Raw genomic sequence first — 25,120 nt, 5'->3', positions numbered from 1 at the left:
ATATGTAGATAATAGATCTGATCTCAATGTTCTTTTATCTGTACGCTATTTTAATTCCTCCATCCTCCCCGATCTTCTTTCAAAGTTGCTGTTTGTTCTGAATGTCAATCCCCAATCGTTCTTCCTAGTGAATTGTGCAGACAGGTGTTTCCACCATGTCTCTTCTGGGGACAATAAACCCCAATCTGAATCCGGCAAGCGCGGTCAGAGGGAATGGAAGTCAACAGCAGGAGACAGATAATGAATCTAGAACCCGGCTGGAAGCCCCTCGCCATGGGGAAGAAGCGAGCGTGTACACGGGCGAGACTGTCCTCGAAAAAGGACACGACGAGGTTGGCAATGCCAGCGTTGTCGAGGCCGAAGTCAGTCGGCTGGCCCGTCAGCTGACTCGCCAGTCGACACATTATTCGACCAAAGGCGAGATCCCGAATCCGTTCCTCGATTTCGAGAAGGATCCTACTCTCAACCCCCATAGCCCCGATTTCAGTCCCCGCAACTGGATGAAGGCGCTGCGCGCCATTCAATCGCGCGACCCGGAGAGATACCCGCGACGGACAGCCGGAGTGGCCTTTAGAAATCTCGGTGTTCACGGCTTCGGGAGCCCAACGGACTATCAGAAAGATGTGGGCAACGTCCCCTTGGAGATCGGCAACCTGTTCCGCTCTCTGACGGGAACAGGGAAGCAAAAGATCCAGATTCTGCGGGACTTTGACGGTCTGGTCAAAAGTGGAGAGATGTTGATCGTCCTGGGACGACCTGGCAGGTATGCAGATATCGCTTGAGAGGAAGACGCTAACAGGCTTGCTAATTCTTTTTCTTGGTAGTGGTTGTTCAACCCTCTTAAAGACCATTGCAGGCGAGATGAATGGTATCTATTTGGATGACACATCGTACTTGAATTACGAAGGTAAAATAGAGAGAACTATTTTCAGTATGATAGGACTGACGAAGTATAGGAATTTCTGGCAAGCAGATGCACACGCAGTTCCGAGGTGAAGCCATCTACACCGCGGAGACCGATGTTCATTTCCCCCAATTGACCGTCGGAGAGACCCTCACCTTTGCTGCCCTCGCGCGTGCGCCACGAAACCGCTTGCCCGGTGTATCGAGGAAATTATATGCGGATCATATGAGAGATGTTGTGATGGCCATGCTCGGCCTCAGCCATACGATCAACACCCGAGTCGGCAACGACTATATCCGGGGAGTCAGTGGCGGAGAGCGCAAGCGTGTGAGCATTGCCGAGGCCACCTTGAACCAGAGCCCATTACAATGCTGGGACAACAGCACCCGTGGCCTGGATAGTGCCAATGCCCTTGAATTCTGCAAGACGCTGAGATTAACCACCAACTATTTCGGCACCACGGCGTGTGTCGCCATCTACCAAGCTCCGCAGAGTGCTTATGATGTGAGTTCATCCGTGAGGGTCATCCATGCAACTGTCTAATCCGGTTTCCGCCCAGGTTTTCGACAAAGTGACCGTCCTCTACGAAGGTCGACAGATCTATTTCGGCCGTATCAACGAGGCCAAGGAATTCTTCACTAACATGGGTTTCGTCTGTCCCGAGCGGCAGACCACACCCGACTTTTTGACTTCTCTCACCAGCCCATCTGAACGCATTGTCAAGCCGGGTTATGAGAACAAGGTGCCTCGAACTCCCGACGAATTCGCGGCAGCCTGGAAGAACAGCGATGCCCATGCCAAGTTGATGCAGGAGATCAGAGAATACGAAGACAAGTATCCGATTGGTGGCGAATCTTTGGATAAGTTCATCGAGTCCCGCCGAGCACAACAAGCGAAACACCAGTGAGTTCTATACGTGACTTGTCTTGGACCACCCTGCTGATGATCTGAACAGACGGGTCAAGTCTCCGTACACGCTCTCCGTGATGCAACAAGTCAACCTGTGTGTCGTCCGTGGTTTTCAACGTCTGAGGAGGGATGCGTCTCTGACGCTCACTCAGCTGATCGGTAACTTTATTATGGCTCTCATCATCGGCAGTGTCTTTTATAATCTCCGCGATGACACTTCCAGTTTCTACAGCAGAGGGGCCCTCCTGTTCTTTGCGGTTTTGCTGAATGCGTTCTCTAGTGCTCTCGAGGTGCGTGACCTAATAATAACTCTTGCTTCTAGATCAGTAAACGATGCTAACGTCGAGCAGATTTTGACACTTTATGCACAACGTCCCATTGTTGAAAAGCATGCTCGCTATGCATTGTATCATCCTTTCGCAGAAGCGATTGCGTCCATGCTCTGTGATATGCCCTATAAGCTCCTGAATTCCGTGACGTTCAACATCACACTCTATTTCATGACCAACCTTCGCCGTGAGCCCCGGGCATTCTTCACCTTCTGGTTGTTCTCGATTGTCATCACATTGACCATGTCGATGATCTTCCGGACCGTGGCCGCATTTTCTCGGACCCTGAGCCAGGCCCTGGCACCTGCAGCCTTGCTCATACTCGCACTGGTCATTTATACCGGTTTTACCATTCCTACGAGGAACATGCTGGGCTGGTCTCGCTGGATCAACTACATCGACCCGATCTCGTACGCTTTTGAGAGCTTCATGGTTAACGAATTCCATAACCGGACGTTTCCCTGCTCTCCTGAGCAGCTCATTCCGTCAGGTGGCGACTATGACAACCTCCCAATTGCTAACAAGATCTGCTCTACAGTCGGTGCTACTGCAGGTTCGCTGTTGGTTTCGGGTGATGCCTATCTCGAGCAGAGCTTTCAGTATTCCTACAGCCACCTGTGGAGGAATTTGGGTATCATATTCGGATTCATGTTCTTCTTCATGATCACGTATCTTCTCGGAACTGAATATATCTCCGAGGCTAAGTCCAAGGGTGAAGTGCTGCTATTCCGTCGTGGTCACCAACCTGCGGCCATGAGCAAGGGATCTGATGACGTTGAAGTCCATCGTGGACCAGTCCCGGCTGAGAAGACGGAAGACACCCACGGGCAAGGAACGACCGCCAATATCCAGCGGCAGACAGCCATCTTCCACTGGCAGGACGTGTGCTATGATATCAAAATCAAGGGTGAACCTCGGCGGATCCTGGATCATGTCGACGGGTGGGTGAAGCCTGGTACCTGTACTGCCTTGATGGTGAGTGAATGATATCACGTTTGAAGTCTTTCTGAAGTCTTTTGGACCCTTCTGACTCGAACAGGGTGTTTCTGGCGCCGGTAAAACAACACTTTTGGATGTTCTCGCAACCCGCGTCACCATGGGTGTGGTGACAGGTGAGATGCTTGTTGACGGTCGTCCAAGGGATCAGTCGTTTCAGCGCAAAACCGGTTATGTGCAGCAACAGGATCTTCACCTTTCGACGACGACCGTCCGCGAGGCGCTGCAGTTCAGCGCCCTCCTTCGACAGCCTGCCAGCGTGAGCCGCCAGGAAAAGCTCGACTATGTGGAAGAGGTCATTAAGCTGCTGGGAATGGAAGCATATGCCGATGCTGTTGTTGGTGTGCCGGGTGAAGGTATGTACATACATACACACGTTTCTTCCGTAATATTCCAAATTCCCTATCTGACAGCTGACAGGTCTCAACGTTGAACAACGGAAGCGTCTCACTATCGGGGTCGAACTTGCAGCCAAACCACAGCTTCTGCTCTTCCTCGACGAACCCACTTCTGGCTTGGACAGTCAGACCGCATGGTCGATTCTGGATCTGCTCGACACCCTGACAAAGCACGGCCAAGCAATCCTCTGCACCATTCACCAGCCCTCTGCGATGCTTTTCCAGCGATTCGACCGGTTGCTGTTCCTCGCCAAGGGGGGTAAGACGGTGTACTTTGGAGAAATTGGTGAAAATTCCTCGACACTCGCGAGCTACTTCGAACGGAACGGCGCCCCTCCCCTGCCTGCAGGGGCAAACCCTGCCGAGTGGATGCTCGAAGTCATCGGTGCTGCACCGGGATCACATAGCGATATCGACTGGCCGGCGGTCTGGCGGAACAGCCCCGAGCGCAAAGCTGTTCGCGAGCATCTGGCGGAACTGAAATCGACGCTCTCGCAGAAAGAGAGCACGGCAGCCGCCTCTGCCGACCCGGCTGACTACCAAGAGTTTGCGGCTCCGTTCAGCGTGCAATTGCGGGAATGCCTGCTCCGGATTTTCTCCCAGTACTGGCGGACGCCGTCGTACATCTATTCGAAAGCCGCACTATGCATCTGCACGACACTCTTCATTGGGTTTTCCTTCTTTCGGGCGCAAAACAGTCTCCAGGGGCTTCAGAACCAGATGTTCAGCGTCTTCATGCTGATGACAATTTTTGGAAATCTTGTCCAGCAGATCATGCCCAACTTCGTCACGCAGCGTTCGCTATACGAGGTGCGGGAGCGTCCTTCAAAGACGTACTCGTGGAAGGCGTTCATGATGGCGAACATCCTGGTCGAGCTGCCGTGGAACACGCTGATGGCAGTGTTGATGTATTTCTGCTACTACTACCCCATCGGGCTGTATCGCAATGCGGAGCCGACCCACGCTGTGACCGAGCGCGGCGGCCTTATGTTTCTGTTGATCTGGTCGTTTATGTTGTTCACATCGACGTTCGCGCACATGGTCATTGCTGGCATCGAGGTTGCAGAAACGGGTGGAAACTTGGCCAACCTGCTGTTCTCGCTGACGTTGATTTTTTGCGGGTCAGTTTCCTTCGTCTACTTCCTCTTTTTCGTTTCACTAAGCTAACATCGACTTGCATGCAGTGTCCTCGCAAGCCCCCAAGCCCTCCCCAGATTCTGGATCTTCATGTATCGCGTCTCGCCATTCACCTATCTCGTCTCCGCCATGCTATCGACCGCCGTTTCTGGAACAAACGTAGTCTGCGAGACCGTCGAACTGCTGCACTTCAACCCCCCGAACAACCAAACCTGCCAGGAATACATGGGTCCATACATGCAGCTCCGTGGCGGCTACGTCGCCAACCCAGACGCTACGACAAACTGCGGGTTCTGTCAGATGTCCAGCACCGACGCCTTCCTGGCGAGCGTGTCGAGTGAGTTCAGCCAGGCGTGGCGTAATTTCGGTCTCATGTGGGTGTACATCGCCTTCAATACTGTCGGGGCGGTGTTCCTGTACTGGCTGGCGAGGGTGCCGAAGGGGAAGGGTAAGAAGGAGTGAAGATTCCCTTGCGCGAGAACTGCGAGCCAACAATAACGAGATCCGAAACATCGACGGCATTCTCGGACCTGAAATGGCCTCTTGAGTTTGGAATTGAGGCACAATGCTCTGACTGACAACGGTTGACTTTGGGAAATCGATCTCAGCAACAATCAATCAAGCTGACTGTTCGAAATAATATTGACTGACTGACTTTCTACCGTTCCCTTGACCTCAATACGTAAACCAGAACCAGGTCGAAGAAGCTCCATTCATTCATTCCTTCTCCCTCCATCTGATTTGATTCAATTTTTTTCTTGTAATTTGATTTTTTTTTTGCTTCTTCTTCTTATTCGCTGTCATATTTAATTACCTGTTTTCTTTTTTTCCCCGTGTTTACACCCTACCCAGTTTCTCTGGTCCTTACACCGTATCTTGTTGTTTTCTGTTTTGCTGATTTTCTAATTCTGCACTCCTTTTTTCTTTTCATCTCATATTTTCATTTCTTTTTTTTTCCCCAGTCAGAGTGTCAGATAGACAGACAAATAGACAGATAGACCCCTTAGATAGATAGACTGACTATACAGCATTACTTCATTTTTTTTTGTTCTTTGTTTGGTCAATTTCATCTACAGAAATGGATATAGAAATCGACATAGACAGACAGAGAGAGGTATAGCAGAGCAGTATCTGATCTCGTCTAGATATGAGATATGATTGGATGGATGAAAAGATCTTCTCAGACAACAGGCACGAAGAGAAGCTCCGGAGACATGGGATGCAGGATGCTAGATGTAGGATGCAGGCATGTATGTATGTAAGTATGTTTGTATGGGCATGTACAGTACATACATACAGAAGAAGCAGAATGATGTCAAGATAGAGTAGAGCAAGTAAGAAACAAAAATCAAAAATTGTACTGTATCTATTCATCATGGTCTATTGATTTGTGTTGTTAACAGAACAGCTCAGATCTGGTTTAATCTAGTTTGAAGATTGGATCCTGGTTGATTCTGACTTCCTACCACGTAAACGACTCCTCCACAAAATCCACCGCCATCCCCCTGCCAATATTCTTACGAGCCGCGGCACGGACTTCATCTGCGAACGCGCCCGGTCCGCACACCGACACGACCGTCGCACCGACACGCTTGGGAAGCGCCTCGTCCAGAACGACGTCCGGCCGGCACCGACCGGGAAACATCTGCAGGGTCTCGCTGGGCGAGACGATCTCGTGGCTGCTCTTGGGCTTGGAGATGAACAGCTTGATGACCAGGATCTGGCGCCGGTTCGGCAGCTGCAGGATCTGGTCCATGTACTGGCGCACCCAGCCCAGACACTCGCTGTGGCGCACCGACCAGATCAGGTAGATCCGCTGTGTGGCGACGCAGCCGTCGGCGGCGCGCAGGAGTAGGTCGCGCACGTGCAGCAGGTGGTGCGTGATGCCGGCGCCGCCGGAGAAGAGGATCGCTGTTCCGTAGCTGCCTAGCGAGGAGGGCCCTGAGGTGTATGGTCCTTCGATGAACCCTGATGTGTATAGAGTCTGGTAAGGCGAGCTCATCGCTTTGTTGTACAGCTGCCGCGTCATGCCTGTTCGCGCTGCGATGATCAGCGAGACTGTCGTGGGCTGCTGCATGCCGCTGTCATAAGGGCGGTCCATGTTGAAATCCTGTTTCTCCAGACGGGATGGGCTGGTGGCAGGACTTCTGGCAGGGCTAGGCCCGCGGTTCAACCAATCCACAGGATGAGCTGGGGGTGTGACGCAGCTGCTGGGCTCGACCCAGGCGACGGAGAATGGGTGCGACATCCACAGTGAGATGTTGGGAAAGTACGCGAAGACATGGCTTCCGGGTCCGATGTGAACACGGCGTGGAAGATAGAAGGTCACCCGGCACGCTTCGCCCGGCAGAGCCTGGACCATGACTCTAGTTTTGCCGTCCCGGAGAGAGAAATTGAGATACAGCAGACGCAGAAACCGGGCGCTGCGCTCCAGAGCCCACACAGATACAATCACCTTCGCCCACCAGAACTGGGGCAAGGAATCCAGGTTCAGATGCATGTAGACCCCGAGTAGCGCCAACAAAGCCGTGAGCTGGTGGAGATGCAAGAACGTCTCGTAGAATGCGTGCCGGATTGGCGACGGAGAATGACAGAGCAGGAAACCCATCGACAACACCCCCACGGCGCCCCAGAAGAAGAAGGGTGTGGTGCGGATCCGATCGAGGGCGTCTGCCAAGTTCTGCTCGTCGACCGCATTGATCGACCAAGCCACCGTGTGCGTGATTGCCTCGACCACCACAATCCGGCCGAGCCAGCGGTGGAAGAGGTTGTAGGTGTCGAAACTGACATGGAGGAGCGAAATGAGCGGGTTGTTGCGTCCTGCCAGGATGAAGAGAGGCACCATGTTCAGCACTGCCAGCGTTCCTGTTCTCCCGCGGAGTTCAGCGATCAGAGCCGGTTTCTCATTGACAGCATAATCCAGCAGGCCACAGTAAGCAATCTGGCTCACGATGTACAGCCCGATCAGGATGGTGTGAAATCGGGAAGGCACCGTCCCCATATTGGTAGCGATTGAAAGCTGGATTTCCCGGTTATGTCTCTTTTTCCCCAGAGGCGCATAAATGAGATGCTTCTTGATTCTGGGCCAGAGACTGGACCCTTCCACACTCCAGAATAATTGCCGTCTGCGAGAGGCCGCCAGGCAGCTGATATGGCGTAAGTATGCATTGCTCATCTGGACGAGACGTCCACAGAAGACCACGGCGGCAACGAAGCCCAGACTGGCACATATTATCCGGGTGATGAGAACATCTCGGGGAATGTCGACACCGTCCAACCCTCTGGAGTATTCAAACACGTAGGTGAGGTTCTGATGCGATTGGGCATACTGCCCCGAAGAGGCACTCATTGGAACGGAACCTCAACAACACAATAATAACCAGGAATCAAATTCCGGTGCCCTTCAGTCAAAGCAAGTTACGTCCAGCGTAAGGTATTGTTTATCAACTGAACAAACAATCAGAGAGAACGTCACAAGAAGCCGCAACAGACGATGATGGACGGGCCACTCCAGAGGATGACGCTGGGAATTTTGAATTGCGAACCAATTGAATGAATTGGAATGAGCTTACCTCGATTTCCGAACGCATACGATGCGGGATTCCGGTGGATGCGGAAACGACAGGAATGCGGAGACGCTTGTCGGGCCGACCCAGTTTCTCTCCACGTATGGATAGAATAAGAATCCCGGTGCAGAATAAATGGCAAGATGCTAGTAGTTTTCGGGGATCATCCAACGCGCTGACACTTGCAGTCTGGGCTAGCTGTCTTTGAATTCCAAAGATATCACCAGGTTCGACTCAGACGAGCAGAAAAGAGAATCCGCTATCTGCGATAGGTAAACGCCAGGTTAGTATGACTTGGCAGATTCTGTCATCCACTAAAATAACGTACGCACCTGGATTGTACACAAAATTTATTCTAGGACTGGGAAAGAGAGGCGATATTCAGGTAATTACCCAGAGTCTTCGAGAATGTTGGAGTTTTGCTGCCAGTACAGGCGAAAATAATCAACGACAGTCGTAGTGGGTAGGTCAGACTGAAAGAGAAAGGAGGCAGTAACAATGTTACTGTTTATTGTTTATTGTTTATTGTTTATTGTTCAATGCCAGGCTGGCTACACAGCGTGTTGAATGAAATTGGTCAACAGTGAAATTCGTGATTGGATAACGAATGGAAGAACACTCCATAAGAAGAGAGTGAGGAAAGAATATAACGGTGCAGGCCCAGCCAGCTCCGAGAAGAACTGAATTTCACAGAATGTGAAGCATTAAGCAACACAGATTGCAGTCTGAAGGAGAGAATGGATGGTTCATAAGGGAAAAAGAAGAAGTAGTGCACTGAAGCCCAAAATCCAGAGAATGCTCAAGTGAAACCTCACTTGCCAGCCACATGGTGACTGGTGGCAGCAAGCGTCAAGGTATCTGAAGCCTTGGCATCGAGTGACTGATGGACGATTTTCTGCTGTTCATCTCGTTTCAGGCCGCGAGAATGGCTGCACCTATCGGAGAGACTCCAGTGGCGAGTGATCAGCCATGTCAGCTGTGCTGGCCAGCCTGTTCTTGCAGTTTATCCGGTGACAGGTCAAAACGGCCCACACCAAGATGCAGGATCAGACAATTCACCATCCTGATCGACCCCTAGTTTGTCTGAGTTCCTCGACGAGCGACGCAAGGATTGGAATAGATGCGTCCAGAAGTCAGACGATAACCTGCAGTTGGGAGAGAGGGGCAGGCAATTGGCTGCCGAAGTCAGTGTGTTTCAAAACGCGGATAAGCCGTCTGGAAACGCGCGTTTGATTGGCTCCTCGCTGGAGATCTTCGATCTGATCAGTAATAAACTACACCACACGACTGGAGAGATGCGATCTCAGGGTTTGTTCTTTTTTTCTCCTTTTAATATCCCGTCTAGATATTCTGTCTATCTGACAGCACTCACAGGAACTCGACCTGCTGGACAGATTCTATCCTGCTCTTTTAACTCGGTGAATCATGACTTACGAAAAGAATATGTCCCTGTGTTAAGGCCATTATTTATCATTCCAGATAACTACCTAACCAACTAGGTTTGCTGTCATCTATTACATCCAGCTAGGTTTCATAAGTCTCCGCCATGGGGCCCTTTTTTTTTTTGCAAAACCTGCATATTTCAGACTCAGTTTCTCCAAAAATATATATTATATATGTTGCGGGCTAAGCCCATATTGCTGACTCAGCTTTGCTCTCGTCTTCTGATTGGTCCATTTGTTGTTCATCACATGACTCCCGTTGATACAGCTCGCGTGCCTTTCTCTCTCTTCCTTCATTTCTTCCTTCCCCAGCGAATCCTTTTTATGAGCTCCTAGTTTCTAGACAGCAAGGCTTTGGCCCTTCACAATATATAAAGGGTAATTTTAAAATAGATTTTGAGTTAGAAAATTGGTTAAACTAATTTTTTTATATAGAAAATTTGTTTACCTGAAGCCTATAATTATAATAACTACTTTTTTGGAGGATAAAGTTAGTCCATATTTTCCTAAAAAAAATCATATCTAAAAATGAACTCTTTAATATTCATCATTTTAAATAAAAAATTATATAGCTTATTTTCTTAATATACAAGAATATTTTCATTAAAAAAATATTGATCGATTAAATCTATAGTCTAATTATTTATATTTTTAATAGTTGAAAATTTCGAGAAAATTTGGTCTATTTTTATGGTTAAAAATCTTATATTTATGATAATTTAATTCAAAAGGTTTTTATTACATAAAGATTTAGATTTACTAATTTTCTAATTAAAAATATATTTTTCTAATACCCTTACCATATAATCTGTTGAGAAATAAAGGTTTTGCAGGAAAATGGGCTCGTGGTGGATATTTATGAACTAGTACGGAGTACTAGTTCATATCATGTCGTATCGTGTCGTGTCGTGTCATATATTAACGTGTCTATCTATCTATCTATCTAATCTAATCTATCTATCAATAAATCAATCAATCAATGAATCATCAGCCAGCTACCTACCCAACCAGCTTCATCGCAAGATTAAGATTTAAATCCTGACAAAGAGTCTTCAACTCTTCCCCTCAGTAAACCTCTTCTTATCCTCCTCCTCCAACTTCGCCCACTCCGGCCTCGGCAACTCCATCATCTCCGTCAACCGACCATACGAGATCCCGCCCAGGCGACTCATCGGCCTCAGCACGGCAGGATCAAGACGGTCACGTTCTTCGTTAATAGCGTCCTCGCGGGCCCAGAAGCGCACGCCCTCGACAACAAGCAGCGTAGAGCTCGTGCGGCTGGGGTCGATCTTGCTCTTGTACTCGCGCGTCTCGACGAGGCGGGCTTCAGCAGAGAAGATCGCCTCTTGCACCCGCGGCGCGGCGACGACAGACGACGGAGCCATGTGCAAGCCCGAGAGGTCGAACTCGGACACCCCGTACGGCGCGTCGATGGACGTGTAGTTGGCCGCTTCGATGAAGTGCTCTGAGACGATGTTCACGACGCACTCGCCGGTCTCGACCACGTTGCGCAGGCTGTCTTTAGCTTTGCCTGTTGCAGTGCCTGTGATGCCGAAGATGAAGAGGGGTGGGTCGAAGCCGATTACTTGGAAGAAGCTGAAGGGGGAGAGGTTGGTTTTTCCTGTGCTGGTAGTTAGTATCAATACATAACTGGTTTCACGTAGTGTATAGATTGTAAAGTGGATAGTTGTAGGTAAGTAGGTATATCCGCCAAGGTGAATATCATATCATTATCTCGATGGGAATGGAATGAATTCAATCCTGGGTATGGCATTGCATGGGTAGGTATGGTCCAAGATAGGGCTGATGATGTGCATTACGGAGTAGTAGTATACTATACATACCATCCTTAGCCCTCGTACTCATAAACCCAATCGGCCTCGGAATCACCGCGCTGATGAGCAACTTGTAGTTCAGCACAGGCGCCCTCCCTTCCGCATACGGGTCGATCTCGACGTGTTTCTTCTCGCTGGCTGCAGCAGCAGCAGCATCGTTGGCGCCCTCGCCCGGCTTCCAGTCCGGTTTGCGGGTGCGTGTGTACGTCGGCGAGACGTCGTCGCGCCAAGGCGGGCGGGAGGCTTCGACTTCTTTGAAGGGGGGGTGTTTCGACATCATCCTTTGTCTCTTTCTTGTTTCTTGAGATTAATTGAATCAAGTGGCCCTTTTTCTTGGTCTCCTAGCTCGTAAGGAGTGAAGTGAGTGAGCTTCTTCTGCTTCCCTTCGGGGTGCGGTAGGTGCGGTAGGTGAGGTGGAGAGTGTTCGGAGAAACCTTGGGAAGCGCGGGGGAGGGAAGTGGAAGGGAGTGGAGAGCTAGATAAATAGGAACTCGTCGATATCGATATCGGACCGATATTGATAATCGTGATTGATGACTAATTTAGCATTAATAATATCTATTGAAACAAAAACACATCCAGCGGGTTTCCGTAAGAAAAAAGAGAAGGCCAAAGAATGGTCGTGCTTACTGCTTACTGATTGCTTATGCTTATTATTAGTGATGGAGGGGCATATCCCGTCTGGAAGGTTGTTCGGGATGGCTTCCGAATGTTAATGCCGAAAATGCCGTGTCGGACAGACATGTTTAGCGCTGGAGGTTGGCTGTTCACTGCATTGGCTTGTCGGGCCGATGCGATGCAGATCGGACCATATACCGTACTCCGTACATCGCACATGACGCTGCATGTATCGTATGACATAGCAACAGGGGCGATAAATAAGAGGGATGAGAACAACTGTGATTAGTACTACTATAGATACACTTGTATATACAATATTTTATCTGATTCATGCAACAAGTATAATCCAATTCAGACAGCAGCATGCTTAATTCAGTTGAACTTTTATTGACAGGTCAACCTGTCAACGTTAAGATATTGTGCCGTACAATTCATATCCATAACTCCGTTCCCGTCTATCCGTCCTCTTGTGACGATGTGATGAGGATGCCAGCATCCATCGATCAATGCATAATGTTACAGCCAGCAGTTACAACTCCTTCTTGAGAAAATGCTCCGGCTTATGGGTCGTCTCATAGTCCACATGCACGTACGCCCGCTCCACGTCCGGCAGCGACTCTAGTTTCATCTGCAGCTCTTCCGCAACGTCGTGCGTCGCCATCAGACTCTCCGCCGGGTCCATGACGACGTCGACCTCGACTAGCAGCCGCGGCCCTGACGTGTAGGCACGCACCGTGTCGATGGCCGTGATCATCGGAGAATGCGTCATGGCTGTTGCCTGTCAGAAAAGTCTATCTTAAAAGGGAAAAAAAAAACTCACAAATATACGTGATCAACTGCTGCATCTGCGTGTCTGCCGTCACCCCAATCAGCAGCTGAAACTCCGAATACGCCGTGCGCAGCCACAAGATTGAGATCAGCACCGACAAAATTACCGCCCCCATCGGGTCGATCCACCACCGGAGCTTGCTGCCTCCCACCGACGTGAGAATACCAAACCCGTTGATGAGGAGGTCATTGCGGTGGTCCTCCCACAGAATCCGCACTTGCGAAAACTGATTCCGCAACGCCCAGCAATACAGAAACAGGGCCAGCTTCGTGCTGAACGCGACAATGACGGCCACGACAGAAGGCAGGTGAAAGGCCGACGTCTCCGACTCGTGGCCGACGCTGAGCTCCCGTACTGAGAACGCGATCAGAATGAAAGACACGGAGGTCATCAGAAAGCAGAAACAGATATTGCCGGCCGTCTCGATGCGCGCCTTGCCGGCAGGGAATCTCCGCGGATCAACCCGGGACACGGCTTTGTTGGAGAGCAGCAGGGTGAGATTCGACAAGGGGTCGAAGATGGCATCCGCCATGGTGGTGAACAGCGACAGCGACCCGGACGAGACGGCACCATACACCTGGACGATGGACAGGATGACGTTGGCGGCGAAGCTGCCATAGATAGCGATCTTGTATTTCAGATGGTTCTGGCTGTTGAGCTCCTTGGCCGCTCGGACATGCTCCTCGACCGGGGTCAGCAGGCGCTCGATATTCTCATTCTGCGACCGGTAGAAACCCTGCAGCTTGCGCGAGGACGACGAGCCGATGCGATCCCTGAGAATCAACGGCGCACACCCAGCGTACTTCTGGGACGTGTTGGCTGTGATCTGGTTGATCTCGTCGATGGTCTTGAGCTTGGACGCCAGCCTGAAGGGGTCGTTTTGAGGCGTGTATCGCGGGGGAGGGTTCCCCTCCTCATCGGAGGAGGTTACCCTAATCTGGGGGACGGCGTCCGCGCCGTCGACGCCGGTACTGGTGGCTTCATTGATGGACAGGGTGGCTCGGGAGGGAGACGAGGTGGGGGGACGCGGCGATGAGAGATGGAAGGGATGGGGATGGAGAGAGATGGAATGGCGGAGTTGAGGGTCATCCATGATGTCAGCCGTCAGTCAGTCAGTCAGTCAGTCAGTCAGTCAGTCAATCAGTCGACCGATGCCTTCCTGCAGATGGCAAGGAGAAGAATCAGTCAAGGGACTCTGCATGCGGAGAGATGCTATCAGATAACAACAGCACCGCAGATCGATCGACCAATTGAGCAGACACTTCACAAGGAGTGGCACCAAACTGGATTGACTAAGATATAGCAATTTTCAGAGCTCGTCACAACGTCCTTATTCTCAAGTACTAAGCTGGGCTGAGGAGGGCGACCGGAAGAAAGGGAAAAAAGGGAAAAAGAGCGTCAGGAAGGATTTCCCGGACGCCAAGGATGGCAGGAGCGAATCACCGTTCAGGAATGGGCAATGAGCTGCGACCCAAGAATGGGCTACCACGGTAGTTGATTTACCTGAGATGGTTTTAGGCCTATTAAAGGAGTAATGAGTGTTATCTATCTACGCGAGATAGCATCCCAGGCAAAAAGTAGATAGGGAGATGCCATCTTAATAGCTAACAGTGCCATCACTGGGACCTATCACGGGATGGGAACATTTCTACACTCTTAAAGTAGAGTAATTATTTAATACTCTGTGCTAGTTCAGAATCCGACAGTAGATGTGTTTTATCTCTTTGTGGTCCAATCGCGCAATGGGGAAAAAGTAAGCCACGGTCGTACCGACGTGGTGCGTTGCGTTTGGAGGCTGTGCAGGCGCCGGGATCCCCAACTATGGAGGGGCCAACCAGCGAGATAGCTTATCACTGTGACTAGCAATTCTGTACGCACACAACTGTGGCTGTTCCCGAGATCATCCTGCAGTGGATGGATAATTGCAACAGAATTGTTTCACCAATCGTTATAGTTGTCCAACAGTCCAACCCTGCTTGAATTAAGATTTACCTTCTCACCCTCCATCACGTGTCATTCGAGTCTGTCCTCTTCGTTTCTGCTTGCGCTGACATGATTGCGTCGACCGTGCCTACCGTTTTCTGGGCCTGCCAGGCAGCCTCGTATCTGACGTATATCTACTCCGTACCGCGTCAAGATGGAGACGACACAGTATTATTAGGAAGCTGCAATCGCTGCCTATGCCGCTACGCGTTCACTCGCCACACTTCTCCGCCCCCGACATACAGCTTTGCTTGGCAGCGGAGCATCGCGGAGATTAGCCTGCCTCTGATTCGACCGTGCTTAGGCAGCGTTGGTGTGTCTATTTCAGGCGTTCTTAAATAAATGAAAAAGGGTCCCCGGGGGAAAGATCGAGAGAGCCGCAATCAGTCAACCAGCCTTCCTCACCATGAGGCGTATGCTGGGCTCTCTCAACAGGCGCGCTTTAAGTGAGTCGAGTGAACCGCGGGATAACTTCCCTGGTGTACTTTGCTGTTGATAATACCTATGCTGACGCTGTTTGCAACCTTTCCAGGCCAGACGCGCGATCGCGGCCGCCTCTATCCTGAAGAGTCGCCCGAGGCGATCATATTGCGCGAAGTGGTGGGTGCAGGACAAAACTATGGCCAAGGATAACTGCTGATCGACGATCTCCAGAAAGCGTTTTGCGAATCCGGATCAGGTCCCAACGGAGTGGTAGGAGCATGCCATATTTTTATGCACCCCTATTTTTATGATTGCGTCTCGCTAATGATTTCCAGGCCGATGACTACCTCCATCTCCCCGCCATCGTCGAGGCAGCAGAGTCGAGTCCCAATGCGGCCAAGGAAGCGGCACTGCGAATACGCAAATACATCTCCAACCCCAGCAAGCCACAGGGCTTTGCGCAGTACAATGCCATCATGCTGATCCGCATCCTGTCCGAAAATCCCGGCGATACCTTCACGCGCAACATCAATTACAAGTTTGTGACGACGGTGAAGGAGTTGCTGCGCGAGGGGCGCGACATGAGTGCACAGCAACTGCTGCGCGAGATGCTAGATACGTTCGAGGCGCAGAGATCCTGGGATGAAAACCTGGCGCTGTTGATCGGGATGTGGAAGAAGGAGAAAGAGCGGATAGCCAAGTATTCACGGGTGGTGAGTTAGCCCTGTAATTCATTTTAGAACATACATCCTGACGAGCTTCATATGAAGCCCCCGCCTCCCTCGCCAGGAGCTGGCTATGGCCATCACCACCACCGCCGTCCAAAAGTGTTGCCGCCGCCGGATGAACTGGCGGCGCGCATTACGGAGGCCAAGACGTCGGCGAGCCTCCTTATCCAGCTGTCGCAGTCGACGCCTGCAACGGAAGTTCCCACCAACGATCTGATGAAGGAATTCTCCGAGCGATGCCAGGCCGCGTCACGGTCGATCCAGGGGTTCATGAACTGCGACAACCCTCCTCCGGACGAGGATACGTTGCTTACCTTGATCGAAACCAACGATCAACTGTCGGTGGCGCTGTCGAGATATCAACGCGCCATCCTCAATTCGCGAAAAGCTCTGAGTAATGGTAGTAATGGTAGTGGTAACGGGAACGGGAGCGCGCATAGTCCATCGCCTGCTGCTCCAGAAGCTCGGAATCGACCTCTGCCTGCACCGACTGAGGCTGAATCTGTGACGCCGCCCCCTAGAGCTCCAGCAGCTCCAGCACCGTCTTCCCCGCCGTCACCGCCGGTCCGAACGGGGACCAACCGATACGAGTACAATCCGGATGAGTTTCAGGTTCAGAATCCGTTTGCCGACCCCGACACGTCGAGAAGTGAGCATGAAGCAGTTTCTCCACTGAGTTGAGTCATGTTCCGTCTGCCGGCTTTCTACTCAGGTGCCGTACCAATGGAATGACTGGTTTGCATCACGATGTTGGATGAGAGGACTACCTGTTTGGTGTTTTCATTAGCGATCGTTATTGTTATGATTATTATTATGTCCCGTATATACCCGTCTGTCTGTTGCGCATACATATTGTTGAGACGAGACCATTCTGGATGGCGCAGCTGGAACTCGCCGACCTGGATTCACCACAGCAGTCTGTGTGACATAGATTGATGATGATCCTGTTCTTGCGTCCCCTTTCTCTGAATCCCTCTTTGTTGGTTGCCGTTCAGACAAGATACCTCAAGATACCTCGTGTGTTTGTAGCCATAAACTCTGTTGCAACTTGCTCTGCCTTCGTTTCATTCTGCCTGGTATATATCTAGCACATATTTGATATGAATGAGTTGGTTGACTTGATTTATCTTGACTTGACTTCGGTAACGAATTGGTGTCTACTCCTTGAGAAGCTGGGCCTGTTAACCTGGACTTGTTAGGTAGGTATCCTCAAAAGACACCGTCTTGCATACTTTTATCGAACTGTGGTAGACACGGGGTCTTCCCTCTGGATTCTCCCACGGTGCTGGATTGGAAGAAGCCTGTAAGTACCTAGGTATCCCAACTGGCCAACATGAAGTCATAATTGCACGTTCATTTTTCCTCTCAGTATCTACGTATCATACATATACCAGGGCTATGGGTCAACACCGCGGCCTAAAGCTACTGTAGGCAGTACATCTCATCATTCTGGTTATTGAGGCAGTGGTATTGCTGCTGCCGCTGCTGCCTGCTCCTCCTGCTCTTCCTCGCCGTCGTCTCAGGCCAACAACTAAACACGACAACCCTGCAGTCATGCGCCCTCGCCATGGACGGCGCCCTAACGGGCTCTGAACCGACAGATTTCCACTTCAGCAGCGTCGTGCGCACATACTTCGTCGCCGCGCAGGAAGTCACCTGGGACTACGCGCCGACAGGGTACAACAACTGGCTGGGCGTGCCATTCGACTTCTCGCCACGCGCGCAGGCAGCCAATTACACGGTCTTCGGCACCAAATGGCAGAAGGCCGTCTACCGCGCGTACACCGACGCAACGTTCACGGTTCCTGCGCCGCAGCCGGACTTCCAGGGGGTTCAAGGGCCAACGATCCGGTCCGAGGTCGGCGATCTGATCCAGATCCTGTTCGCGAATAACCTAACGGCCAACTTCGCGACCATGCACCCGAAGGGGCTGTCCTACACGAAGGATAACGAGGGGACGACGTACCCAAACAATTCAACATCCCCCGGTCAGAACCCACCGTTTTCGATCAGCGACTCCGTGCCCCCAGGCGGCTGTACGGTATATAAATGGGCAGTCGACGACGCCAACATGCCGCCGCCGGACCAGCCGTCGATCTGCGCGCGTACCGGTCGTGGGTGAGCCCCGAAGAGGACCTGAACAGCGGGCTGATCGGTCCGCAGATCGTGTACCAGCGGGGGATGATGAATCTGACCATGTCGACGTTTCGGGAGATCCCGCTGCTCTACATGGGGTTTGATGAGTTGAATGCGTTTATGTCGGGGATTAACGCAAAGAAACTCATGCCTGACAATAACGCGAGCAGTGCGCCGGCCTACCTGGATATCATCACGGGCAACGTGACGGATAATACCAACAGCTCCATCTGGCGGCCGCAGCTGACCAACCTGTTGGGGTCCGGGCAGATGGACACGGCGCCGACCTTCTACGCGCTGAACGGGTATGTCTTTGCCAACAATCCCATCTTCCACATGTGCGTCGACGACCCGGTGATCTGGTACGTGTATGCGCACGGCACGGAGAGCCACATCTTCCACATGCACGGAAACGGGTTTCGGGAGTTGGGCGTGAACTATGTGTCGAAGAGTATGTCATCTGCATCATCCCAATTGAGAGGTCTTGCGGTCTCTTTCTACAATTGATTCTCCACGTACTGATTATGACAGGTATCAATACCGGAGAAATGTTCACCTTGGAAATGGTCGCGCTGAACATCGGTCAGTGGCAGGTTGTTTGTTTGAACATGGACCACCTGGCGAAGGGGATGGTGGCGTATTATTGGGTTCATCCGGTCGATAGTTGTCCGTTACCTGCGTTGAGTAGTACTGGTAGTAATAAGTAGTAATAATAGCAGGAGTAGTACTTACTAGTAGTAGTAGTAGTTAGTATCTATCTATACTATCTATGAAGAGTAGAAGAAGAGTATTAGGTCAGGTGGTCGAGAGTAGAAAAGCTATTTATTTATTCAACAGAGGACCGACAAACATCATGCGTTTAATCCCCTATCACCATCACATCACAATATTATAAAAACCTCAACTTCCGTTTTTGCACACTGTCACGTGGCTGTAGGTAAAAAGCAACATATAAAACATGCCTCAGTGAGGGAAACAAATATTACTAAGGAATATATAGCAAGAACTATAGCAAGGAATAAATATAGGTAGGGAGCCCACCTGGAAAATAGATAATAAATAAAGACTACTTTTTTTTTTTAAAAAAAAAAAGAGAGTAAAGAGAAATGTTGTAAGGAATATGAGTAGAGAGCCCGCCTAGAAAGTAGATACAAAAAATCGTACCTACTATAGGCACAGTACATACACCCCAGGGGCAAAAGTTCCGTGGTATATGAAATCCTGTAACGGAAATGATAAGATGACTGACTTAAAAACTCCTAGTATATATAATATGAGAAAACAGGCTGATTTTTATGTCAAAAAAAACCCCCATGGTGGCTAATCAGTTTCTATCTCCTTCCTTCCTTTTTTTTTTTGGTACTTGCTTGCTTTGCTTTATGGGTAAGAGCACTTCTACCTAGGACTCCTAGGTGGTTAATATAACCCCCTTGATTAAACTTGTGATTGGAAGCCTAACTAACTTCCTAAATGGGGTAACTTACCTAAAGACTTAAGGCGTTGAACACTTTAACACCCTCCCTGGCAGCCAACTTGGCCACAAAAAAAAAACTGACTCTTTTCCCTAGCTAACTTAGCTCTGAATTCCATAGCCCTTTTTTTTCTTTTCTTTTTTTTTTTACCTTGGCTCGTCCTTCATTTTTCTTCCGAAACTTTGCAGGCCTTGCAGACTTTTTTTTCTAGGTAAAGATCCCATTAGTTCTCTTCCATATACCTTAATTTCTTATACTAAATGGCACTGTGGCTTTCCTTCTCTTCCTTTGTGTCAATCTTGTCAGGGAAATGGGTGAAGAAATTAGTATTTATATTTAATCATTCTAGCAGCAAGGTCTCAACTTATAGATATCTATAAGGGTAACAAAGGTGTCCTAATCTGGGGTATTGAGGTTCAATAATAATAAATTCATAAAGAACGACTTCGGAATCTGCGGAATCTGCTTGTGAATTGGCGGGTGGGATAGCTTAACAGTTATTTAACACAGAGTAGGGTGTACGATGTAGTTAGAATGCCCTGACAGAACAATACATACGAAGGCGTCTGCTTTTGAGAAATAAAATTGGTATTTTTTCCTCAGTACAACCCTATATTCAACAGTTCCTCTCTTGCATTTGATATCAACGCACTAAAAAGAAAACCCCCGGATGATCCCATTTTTTCATTAATCTCGAAAGAGAGGGAGCGTTGGAACTAGCATTGTACTTTGGTGGATTCTTCGGAGTCGCCCGCAGAATCTGTTGGTGGTCGTGTCACTTTGTTTTTCTCCGTCAGGTCAATGACAACGAGAAATGCACCCCTAGTAGCGCCGTATCCATCGTCTCAATTCCATTGTTTTATTTCGTTTTATAAGGTCGACAGAAAACAACCCACTCACTCCCAACTACCACACACCACACCGCCCATCACCCGCTTATGCCGCAGTGATGGCACGGTGGATCTGAGCACCACGCTGTCTCGAGTTCAGACGGGGTTCCTGGGCGACGACAGGGGCCTTCTGGACGACCTCCTCACCCTCCGTGAGGATCAGCTCGATGTGGCAAGGGTTGGTCATGTACGGGTTGATCTGGAGGTCAGGTCAGCATTTTCCAGAATCAATTCTTTATGGTATATCCACATACACGACCGTGCGCACGGTAGGTACGCCTGCGGCCCTTCGGGGCCTGGTTGACCTGGATGTGCTTGATGATGAGGTTGCTGGTGTCGAGACCCTTGGTGTCGGCGTTGGCCTCAGCGTTCTTCAGCAGGCCGAGGAGCTGCTGGGCGGACTTGACCGGCCAGCGAGCCTTGGTGACACCGAACTGCTTGCCTGTGCCAGAATTAGAACGGTCCACGAAGTTCAATTCCAAAGCAGTTCCATCCGAAATATCCCACAACCAGTCTATTTCATATTCCTCCTCTTTCTTCCGTTTTCTCGCTGTCCTCCTTTCCCCCCTTCCTGTCCGTCTCATGCAAAAATTCCAGACGACTCACCCTGAGCGTGACGGCCAATACTTCCGGCGTACCGTCTCATGGGGACGGCCTCCTTGTGGTTGATGACATTCTCGAGGTAGGCAAGGGCGCGCTGCAGCTTCATTCCGTTGATAGCCTGGGCGGTCTCGCGGGTGTTCTTGAAGCTGACACGCAGGTAAGAGCCCCGGGCACGGGCGCTCTTCGCGGCCGGGATCGACTGTGCGGCGTAGCGGACCTAGAAAAAAACCGATCGCGATGTCAGCGGTGCATTCTGACATTCAATTTCGAGTGACTTGAGCGGTGCGTAGCGTTGCGGAGACATTGATATGGACAAGCGGACTGTCCGTTGGCATGATAACCGGTCGCGACTTGCAGAGGCAGAATTCGTGCTTCATGCTCGAGCAACGAAATATTTCCACTCACCATCTTGAAGAGATCCGGGCGAGAGATGGTCCTCGGGGTGTCGGGTCGGATGGATGTTGTCGCTTTCTTCTGTCGATGGACGGAGATCTCAAAGTGTCGTGGTGAGGGAGTGTTGGTGCGCTTTTTCGCCTTGGCGCGGTTGAGCCCTAAGCGAGCCCTACCCTAGACCGTTTTGGGTGGTCAGCAGAAGCTCTCCGCCGGATGTCTTGGCGGAAGCGTTCTCCGTTGATCTCCGGAACCTCGCAAACAGTTAGTCTGATGCACCTTGAAAGAAGGACCAAGTAAATAAGAGCTTTCAAAGTCTAATTACATCCACCTTGACGCGCTTCCTAGAGTCAATCTGACTACTAGATTCCTAATATTCATAAACGCGAATCCCAAGATGCAAACACACGCAGGGTAATAATATCTAGCGCTCTACAAATCATGACAGAATATCCCACAGATCCATACTTAGAACCAGATTTCACTTCATTGTATCTACAAATGACCGCTGCCATTCTGCAGCCTCTTCTGCTCCGGCACCTGCGTGATCAATTGGCCTTTCTCGATGGCCGAACGCAGGTTCTCGAGCACCAGCAATTCCATCTCCCTCTGCGTCTCGTATGTCATCGTTCCGATGTGCGGAAGCAGCATTACCCGGGGGTTGTTCAACAGGCCTGGCTCGACTTCCGGCTCGTTCTCATACACGTCGAGACCGGCGGAGGCGACCTGTAGATGTCAATACAATCTGGACGGCTGACAACTAGGGATAACTTGAAACTTACCTTTCCCGAATCGAGTGCCGCGACAAGCGCTTTCTCGTCGATCAGAGCGCCTCGGGCTGTGTTCACAATGACCACGCCATCCTTCATCTTCTCGAACTCCGGCGCGCCGATGATATGCCGGGTGGATTCGTTCAAGGCCAGGTTCAGGCTGAGAACATCGGAGCTGGCCAGCAGCTCGTCAAAGGACACGTACGTCGCATCGCCTTCCAGCTCCGGTGGAAGACGGGAGCGGTTGTGGTACTGGATCTTCATGCCAAATGCTCTGGCGCGACGAGCCATTTCCTGCGTCTGTCAGCCCTGCCCTTTCCTTGCCTTGGTCTGGCTGCTCCTTACTCTTCCGATTCCTCCCATACCCAGAATTCCAAGAGTCTTTCCATTGGGATCGTGACCCAGCCTAGTCTGTCCCTGCCATTCACCTGTGTATCGTCAGATTAGGGATGTACCATTCAAGAACTGAAAACATCTGTGGTGCACTTGCTACACACCTGCTCTAATCGCAGCCATTGGAACGAAGGCCTGCCGTAGGGCGCCAATCATGAGAAAGATACCGACGTCCGCAGTCGCATTGTTGACAGCAACGGGGGTGCTGGAAACCGCAATCCCTGAAAGTCCTGCATCAGTATGACAAGACACATTGCAGTAATGAAGATGAAACTACGCACCCCTCTTCGTGCAAGCAGGGACATCAATATTGTCGTATCCAGCGCCATTATGGCAGATATACTTGAGCGATTGGGGCAGGGCGGCGATCAATTCGCTGTTGAAGTTGCCGGTCAACTATATAGACCCTCGTTAGCCAGAGGCGCTTCTTTTGTCCACGTCAATGCTCCAGGTTCTATTTGTCTACCTTATTCGAGGTATTCGACCGATAGATAGCAACCACATCATCGTATTTGCCGCTTCTGCAATTTTCCAGGAACTCTTCTCGCGTTCCGGAGGGAAATTCCTGAAGAAGCAGCAGTATTAGTGGCATGTCCCTCGTAAACAGCACGGAAGCTTGCTCGTACCTTCAGAGTCAATATCGACGAGAACGCCTCCCATTCCTTGCGGGCATGGGTGATGCTTCCAATCAGTAAGGCGGCCTGCGAGGGCATGGTGGTGACTTGATTCTGCGAGTGATGGTGGTGATGATGTCAGGCTTTAGCGGGGACCCCAAGGACGTCGTGGGTGTGAGGGAGCACTACGGAGGTATCGAAAGGAATAAGTAATTGGTCGAAATACGTGTGTAGAGGATAAAGACATCAGAAAAAGGTGAATTTTTTCGAGGTAGAAAAAATGTAAGGAAGAAAGAGCAGAAACGTGATAAGAAGTGAAACGAGACGAAATGCGGGGACAAACGGGGTAGGTCAGTACGGTACCTGCTTACCTGGAGCTCTACTACACTGCAAACAAGGTATGAATGGCCTTAAACTGAGGACAGCTGATACGTCCGTGTCGTAGAGAACACCGAGTCATGAACTATTAGAACGCTACTTGCATGCTACTGGAGATAATGGGAAGATAGTTGTCGCGAAACGACGATCGGTTACTGGTCCTCCTCGCAGCATCTCCGAGAGTCGAATACAAGGTATGTACGGAGTACGAACTACCGCAAAACATCCAAAATACCGATCGATACGTATCAACCTGACAAGCTATATATATACCTCAATACTCCTGATAATTACCAATTACTTAGTATTCTCTACGGAGAACTCCGTACTGGCTAATGTAATGTACTCCGTACATGTATATGAGAGATGTCTCCAAATTCCGTGGTTCAATTGCCGTCGCGGCACCCCACGTCTGACGGACCACTCAGCGACCAGTCTCATTTGCCGATTGCCCCGCGATCAATCGCTCGGGTTTCCCTCCGCCGAGTTAGTCATTATTACTAGAGAACATTTGCACGGTGTAAGTAATTAAATAAAGGTTGTCATTATCACTATGAAGTAGTACAGTACTATTAATTTAACAGACTGCTACAATCGCTACATACCATTATACCTCACCATTCTCTACGATTATTTGCATAGGTACTTGTGAGAAGATCTATATAGGCTTAGGATTCTTCTGTACTATATCCTGTACTGTATCGATTGTATTTGTACGGAGGATTCCCGGGGTAAAATACAGACCAGGTACGCCGTACGGAGTGCTCCGAAAGACACTCCTTCCCGGACGTCACGCATCCATGGATTCGAAAACTGCAACCCGATTGGTCCGACCCAGAACGTCGATCCAATCTCTTAATATGGAACGTGGGGGTTATTGAACTAATTAACCCCGCGATTATTGCCTACTTTCCAATTGACTACTGACGTAACTCTTTTACTATGGTACATTTTGATCTCGTTCTCATACAGACGACGACTGCCATAATATACCCCTTTTATTTTCTTTTTTTCCCCCCTCGTGACTGTTGCTATTACCCAAGGAAAGACAACTTATTTTTATCGAGATTGGTTGCTTGATAGTGACTACCTACGTCCATACTGCCTTCCTTCCTATTCAAGTGTAAAACAAACAAACCTCTTATCTAAACTGCAGCACTCCCATCTGAGAGGATCAAGACAAGAGGAGCGAACACAAAGCGCAGCGTTTTGTTGCACTCCGTAAGACATACTAATCCATACAATGGCTTCTGCCACCGCTACGACGTTGGAGAGTAAACCCTCCAAGGCGCTCGTTCTCCATGGAGCGAAGGATCTTCGGTTGGTAGGTTCCCTTTTTTACCAGGTCTCTCTGTTTATCATTTCCCCCCCCCC

General features: G+C 50.2%; 8 protein-coding genes across 8 annotated transcripts; 4 read left to right on the top strand and 4 right to left on the bottom strand.

Moving 5' to 3' along the window:
• Positions 1-155: 155 nt before the first annotated feature.
• VTN77DRAFT_7998 (uncharacterized protein) lies at positions 156-5,135 on the top strand (the record flags this gene model as incomplete). The annotated part of the gene is made up of 9 exons (XM_069424446.1): positions 156-763; positions 825-907; positions 957-1,408; positions 1,464-1,807; positions 1,860-2,103; positions 2,164-3,117; positions 3,182-3,494; positions 3,559-4,657; positions 4,721-5,135. The coding sequence occupies 9 exons, from the start codon at positions 156-158 to the stop codon at positions 5,133-5,135; spliced, it is 4,512 nt and encodes a 1,503-aa protein (XP_069274868.1).
• A 1,000-nt stretch (positions 5,136-6,135) lies between these two features.
• On the bottom strand, positions 6,136-8,022 carry VTN77DRAFT_7997 (uncharacterized protein; the record flags this gene model as incomplete). Its single annotated transcript, XM_069424445.1, has 1 exon — positions 6,136-8,022. The coding sequence occupies one exon, from the start codon at positions 8,020-8,022 to the stop codon at positions 6,136-6,138; it is 1,887 nt and encodes a 628-aa protein (XP_069274867.1).
• A 2,711-nt stretch (positions 8,023-10,733) lies between these two features.
• Positions 10,734-11,796, bottom strand: VTN77DRAFT_7996 (uncharacterized protein; the record flags this gene model as incomplete). The annotated part of the gene is made up of 2 exons (XM_069424444.1): positions 10,734-11,302; positions 11,526-11,796. The coding sequence occupies 2 exons, from the start codon at positions 11,794-11,796 to the stop codon at positions 10,734-10,736; spliced, it is 840 nt and encodes a 279-aa protein (XP_069274866.1).
• An 870-nt stretch (positions 11,797-12,666) lies between these two features.
• VTN77DRAFT_7995 (uncharacterized protein) lies at positions 12,667-14,059 on the bottom strand (the record flags this gene model as incomplete). The annotated part of the gene is made up of 2 exons (XM_069424443.1): positions 12,667-12,908; positions 12,958-14,059. 2 exons carry the CDS (start codon positions 14,057-14,059, stop codon positions 12,667-12,669), a joined length of 1,344 nt encoding a protein of 447 aa, XP_069274865.1.
• A 1,296-nt stretch (positions 14,060-15,355) lies between these two features.
• On the top strand, positions 15,356-16,781 carry VTN77DRAFT_7994 (uncharacterized protein; the record flags this gene model as incomplete). Its single annotated transcript, XM_069424442.1, has 5 exons — positions 15,356-15,395; positions 15,482-15,549; positions 15,604-15,642; positions 15,708-16,085; positions 16,143-16,781. 5 exons carry the CDS (start codon positions 15,356-15,358, stop codon positions 16,779-16,781), a joined length of 1,164 nt encoding a protein of 387 aa, XP_069274864.1.
• Positions 16,782-17,667: 886 nt separating this feature from the next.
• VTN77DRAFT_7993 (uncharacterized protein) lies at positions 17,668-18,222 on the top strand (the record flags this gene model as incomplete). The annotated part of the gene is made up of 1 exon (XM_069424441.1): positions 17,668-18,222. The coding sequence occupies one exon, from the start codon at positions 17,668-17,670 to the stop codon at positions 18,220-18,222; it is 555 nt and encodes a 184-aa protein (XP_069274863.1).
• A 59-nt stretch (positions 18,223-18,281) lies between these two features.
• On the top strand, positions 18,282-18,743 carry VTN77DRAFT_7992 (uncharacterized protein; the record flags this gene model as incomplete). Its single annotated transcript, XM_069424440.1, has 1 exon — positions 18,282-18,743. One exon carries the CDS (start codon positions 18,282-18,284, stop codon positions 18,741-18,743), a length of 462 nt encoding a protein of 153 aa, XP_069274862.1.
• A 3,343-nt stretch (positions 18,744-22,086) lies between these two features.
• VTN77DRAFT_7991 (uncharacterized protein) lies at positions 22,087-23,467 on the bottom strand (the record flags this gene model as incomplete). Its single annotated transcript, XM_069424439.1, has 7 exons — positions 22,087-22,317; positions 22,374-22,655; positions 22,707-22,789; positions 22,859-22,975; positions 23,036-23,150; positions 23,221-23,319; positions 23,381-23,467. 7 exons carry the CDS (start codon positions 23,465-23,467, stop codon positions 22,087-22,089), a joined length of 1,014 nt encoding a protein of 337 aa, XP_069274861.1.
• Between the last annotated feature and the right edge of the window lie 1,653 nt (positions 23,468-25,120).

This window comes from Rasamsonia byssochlamydoides (genome assembly GCF_041956645.1).
Source record: "Rasamsonia byssochlamydoides strain NRRL 3658 unplaced genomic scaffold VTN77scaffold_68, whole genome shotgun sequence".
Taxonomy (NCBI): Eukaryota; Fungi; Ascomycota; class Eurotiomycetes; order Eurotiales; family Trichocomaceae; genus Rasamsonia; species Rasamsonia byssochlamydoides.
Note: the sequence above shows the minus strand (reverse complement) of the source record. Positions and strands in the feature narration are given on the sequence as shown.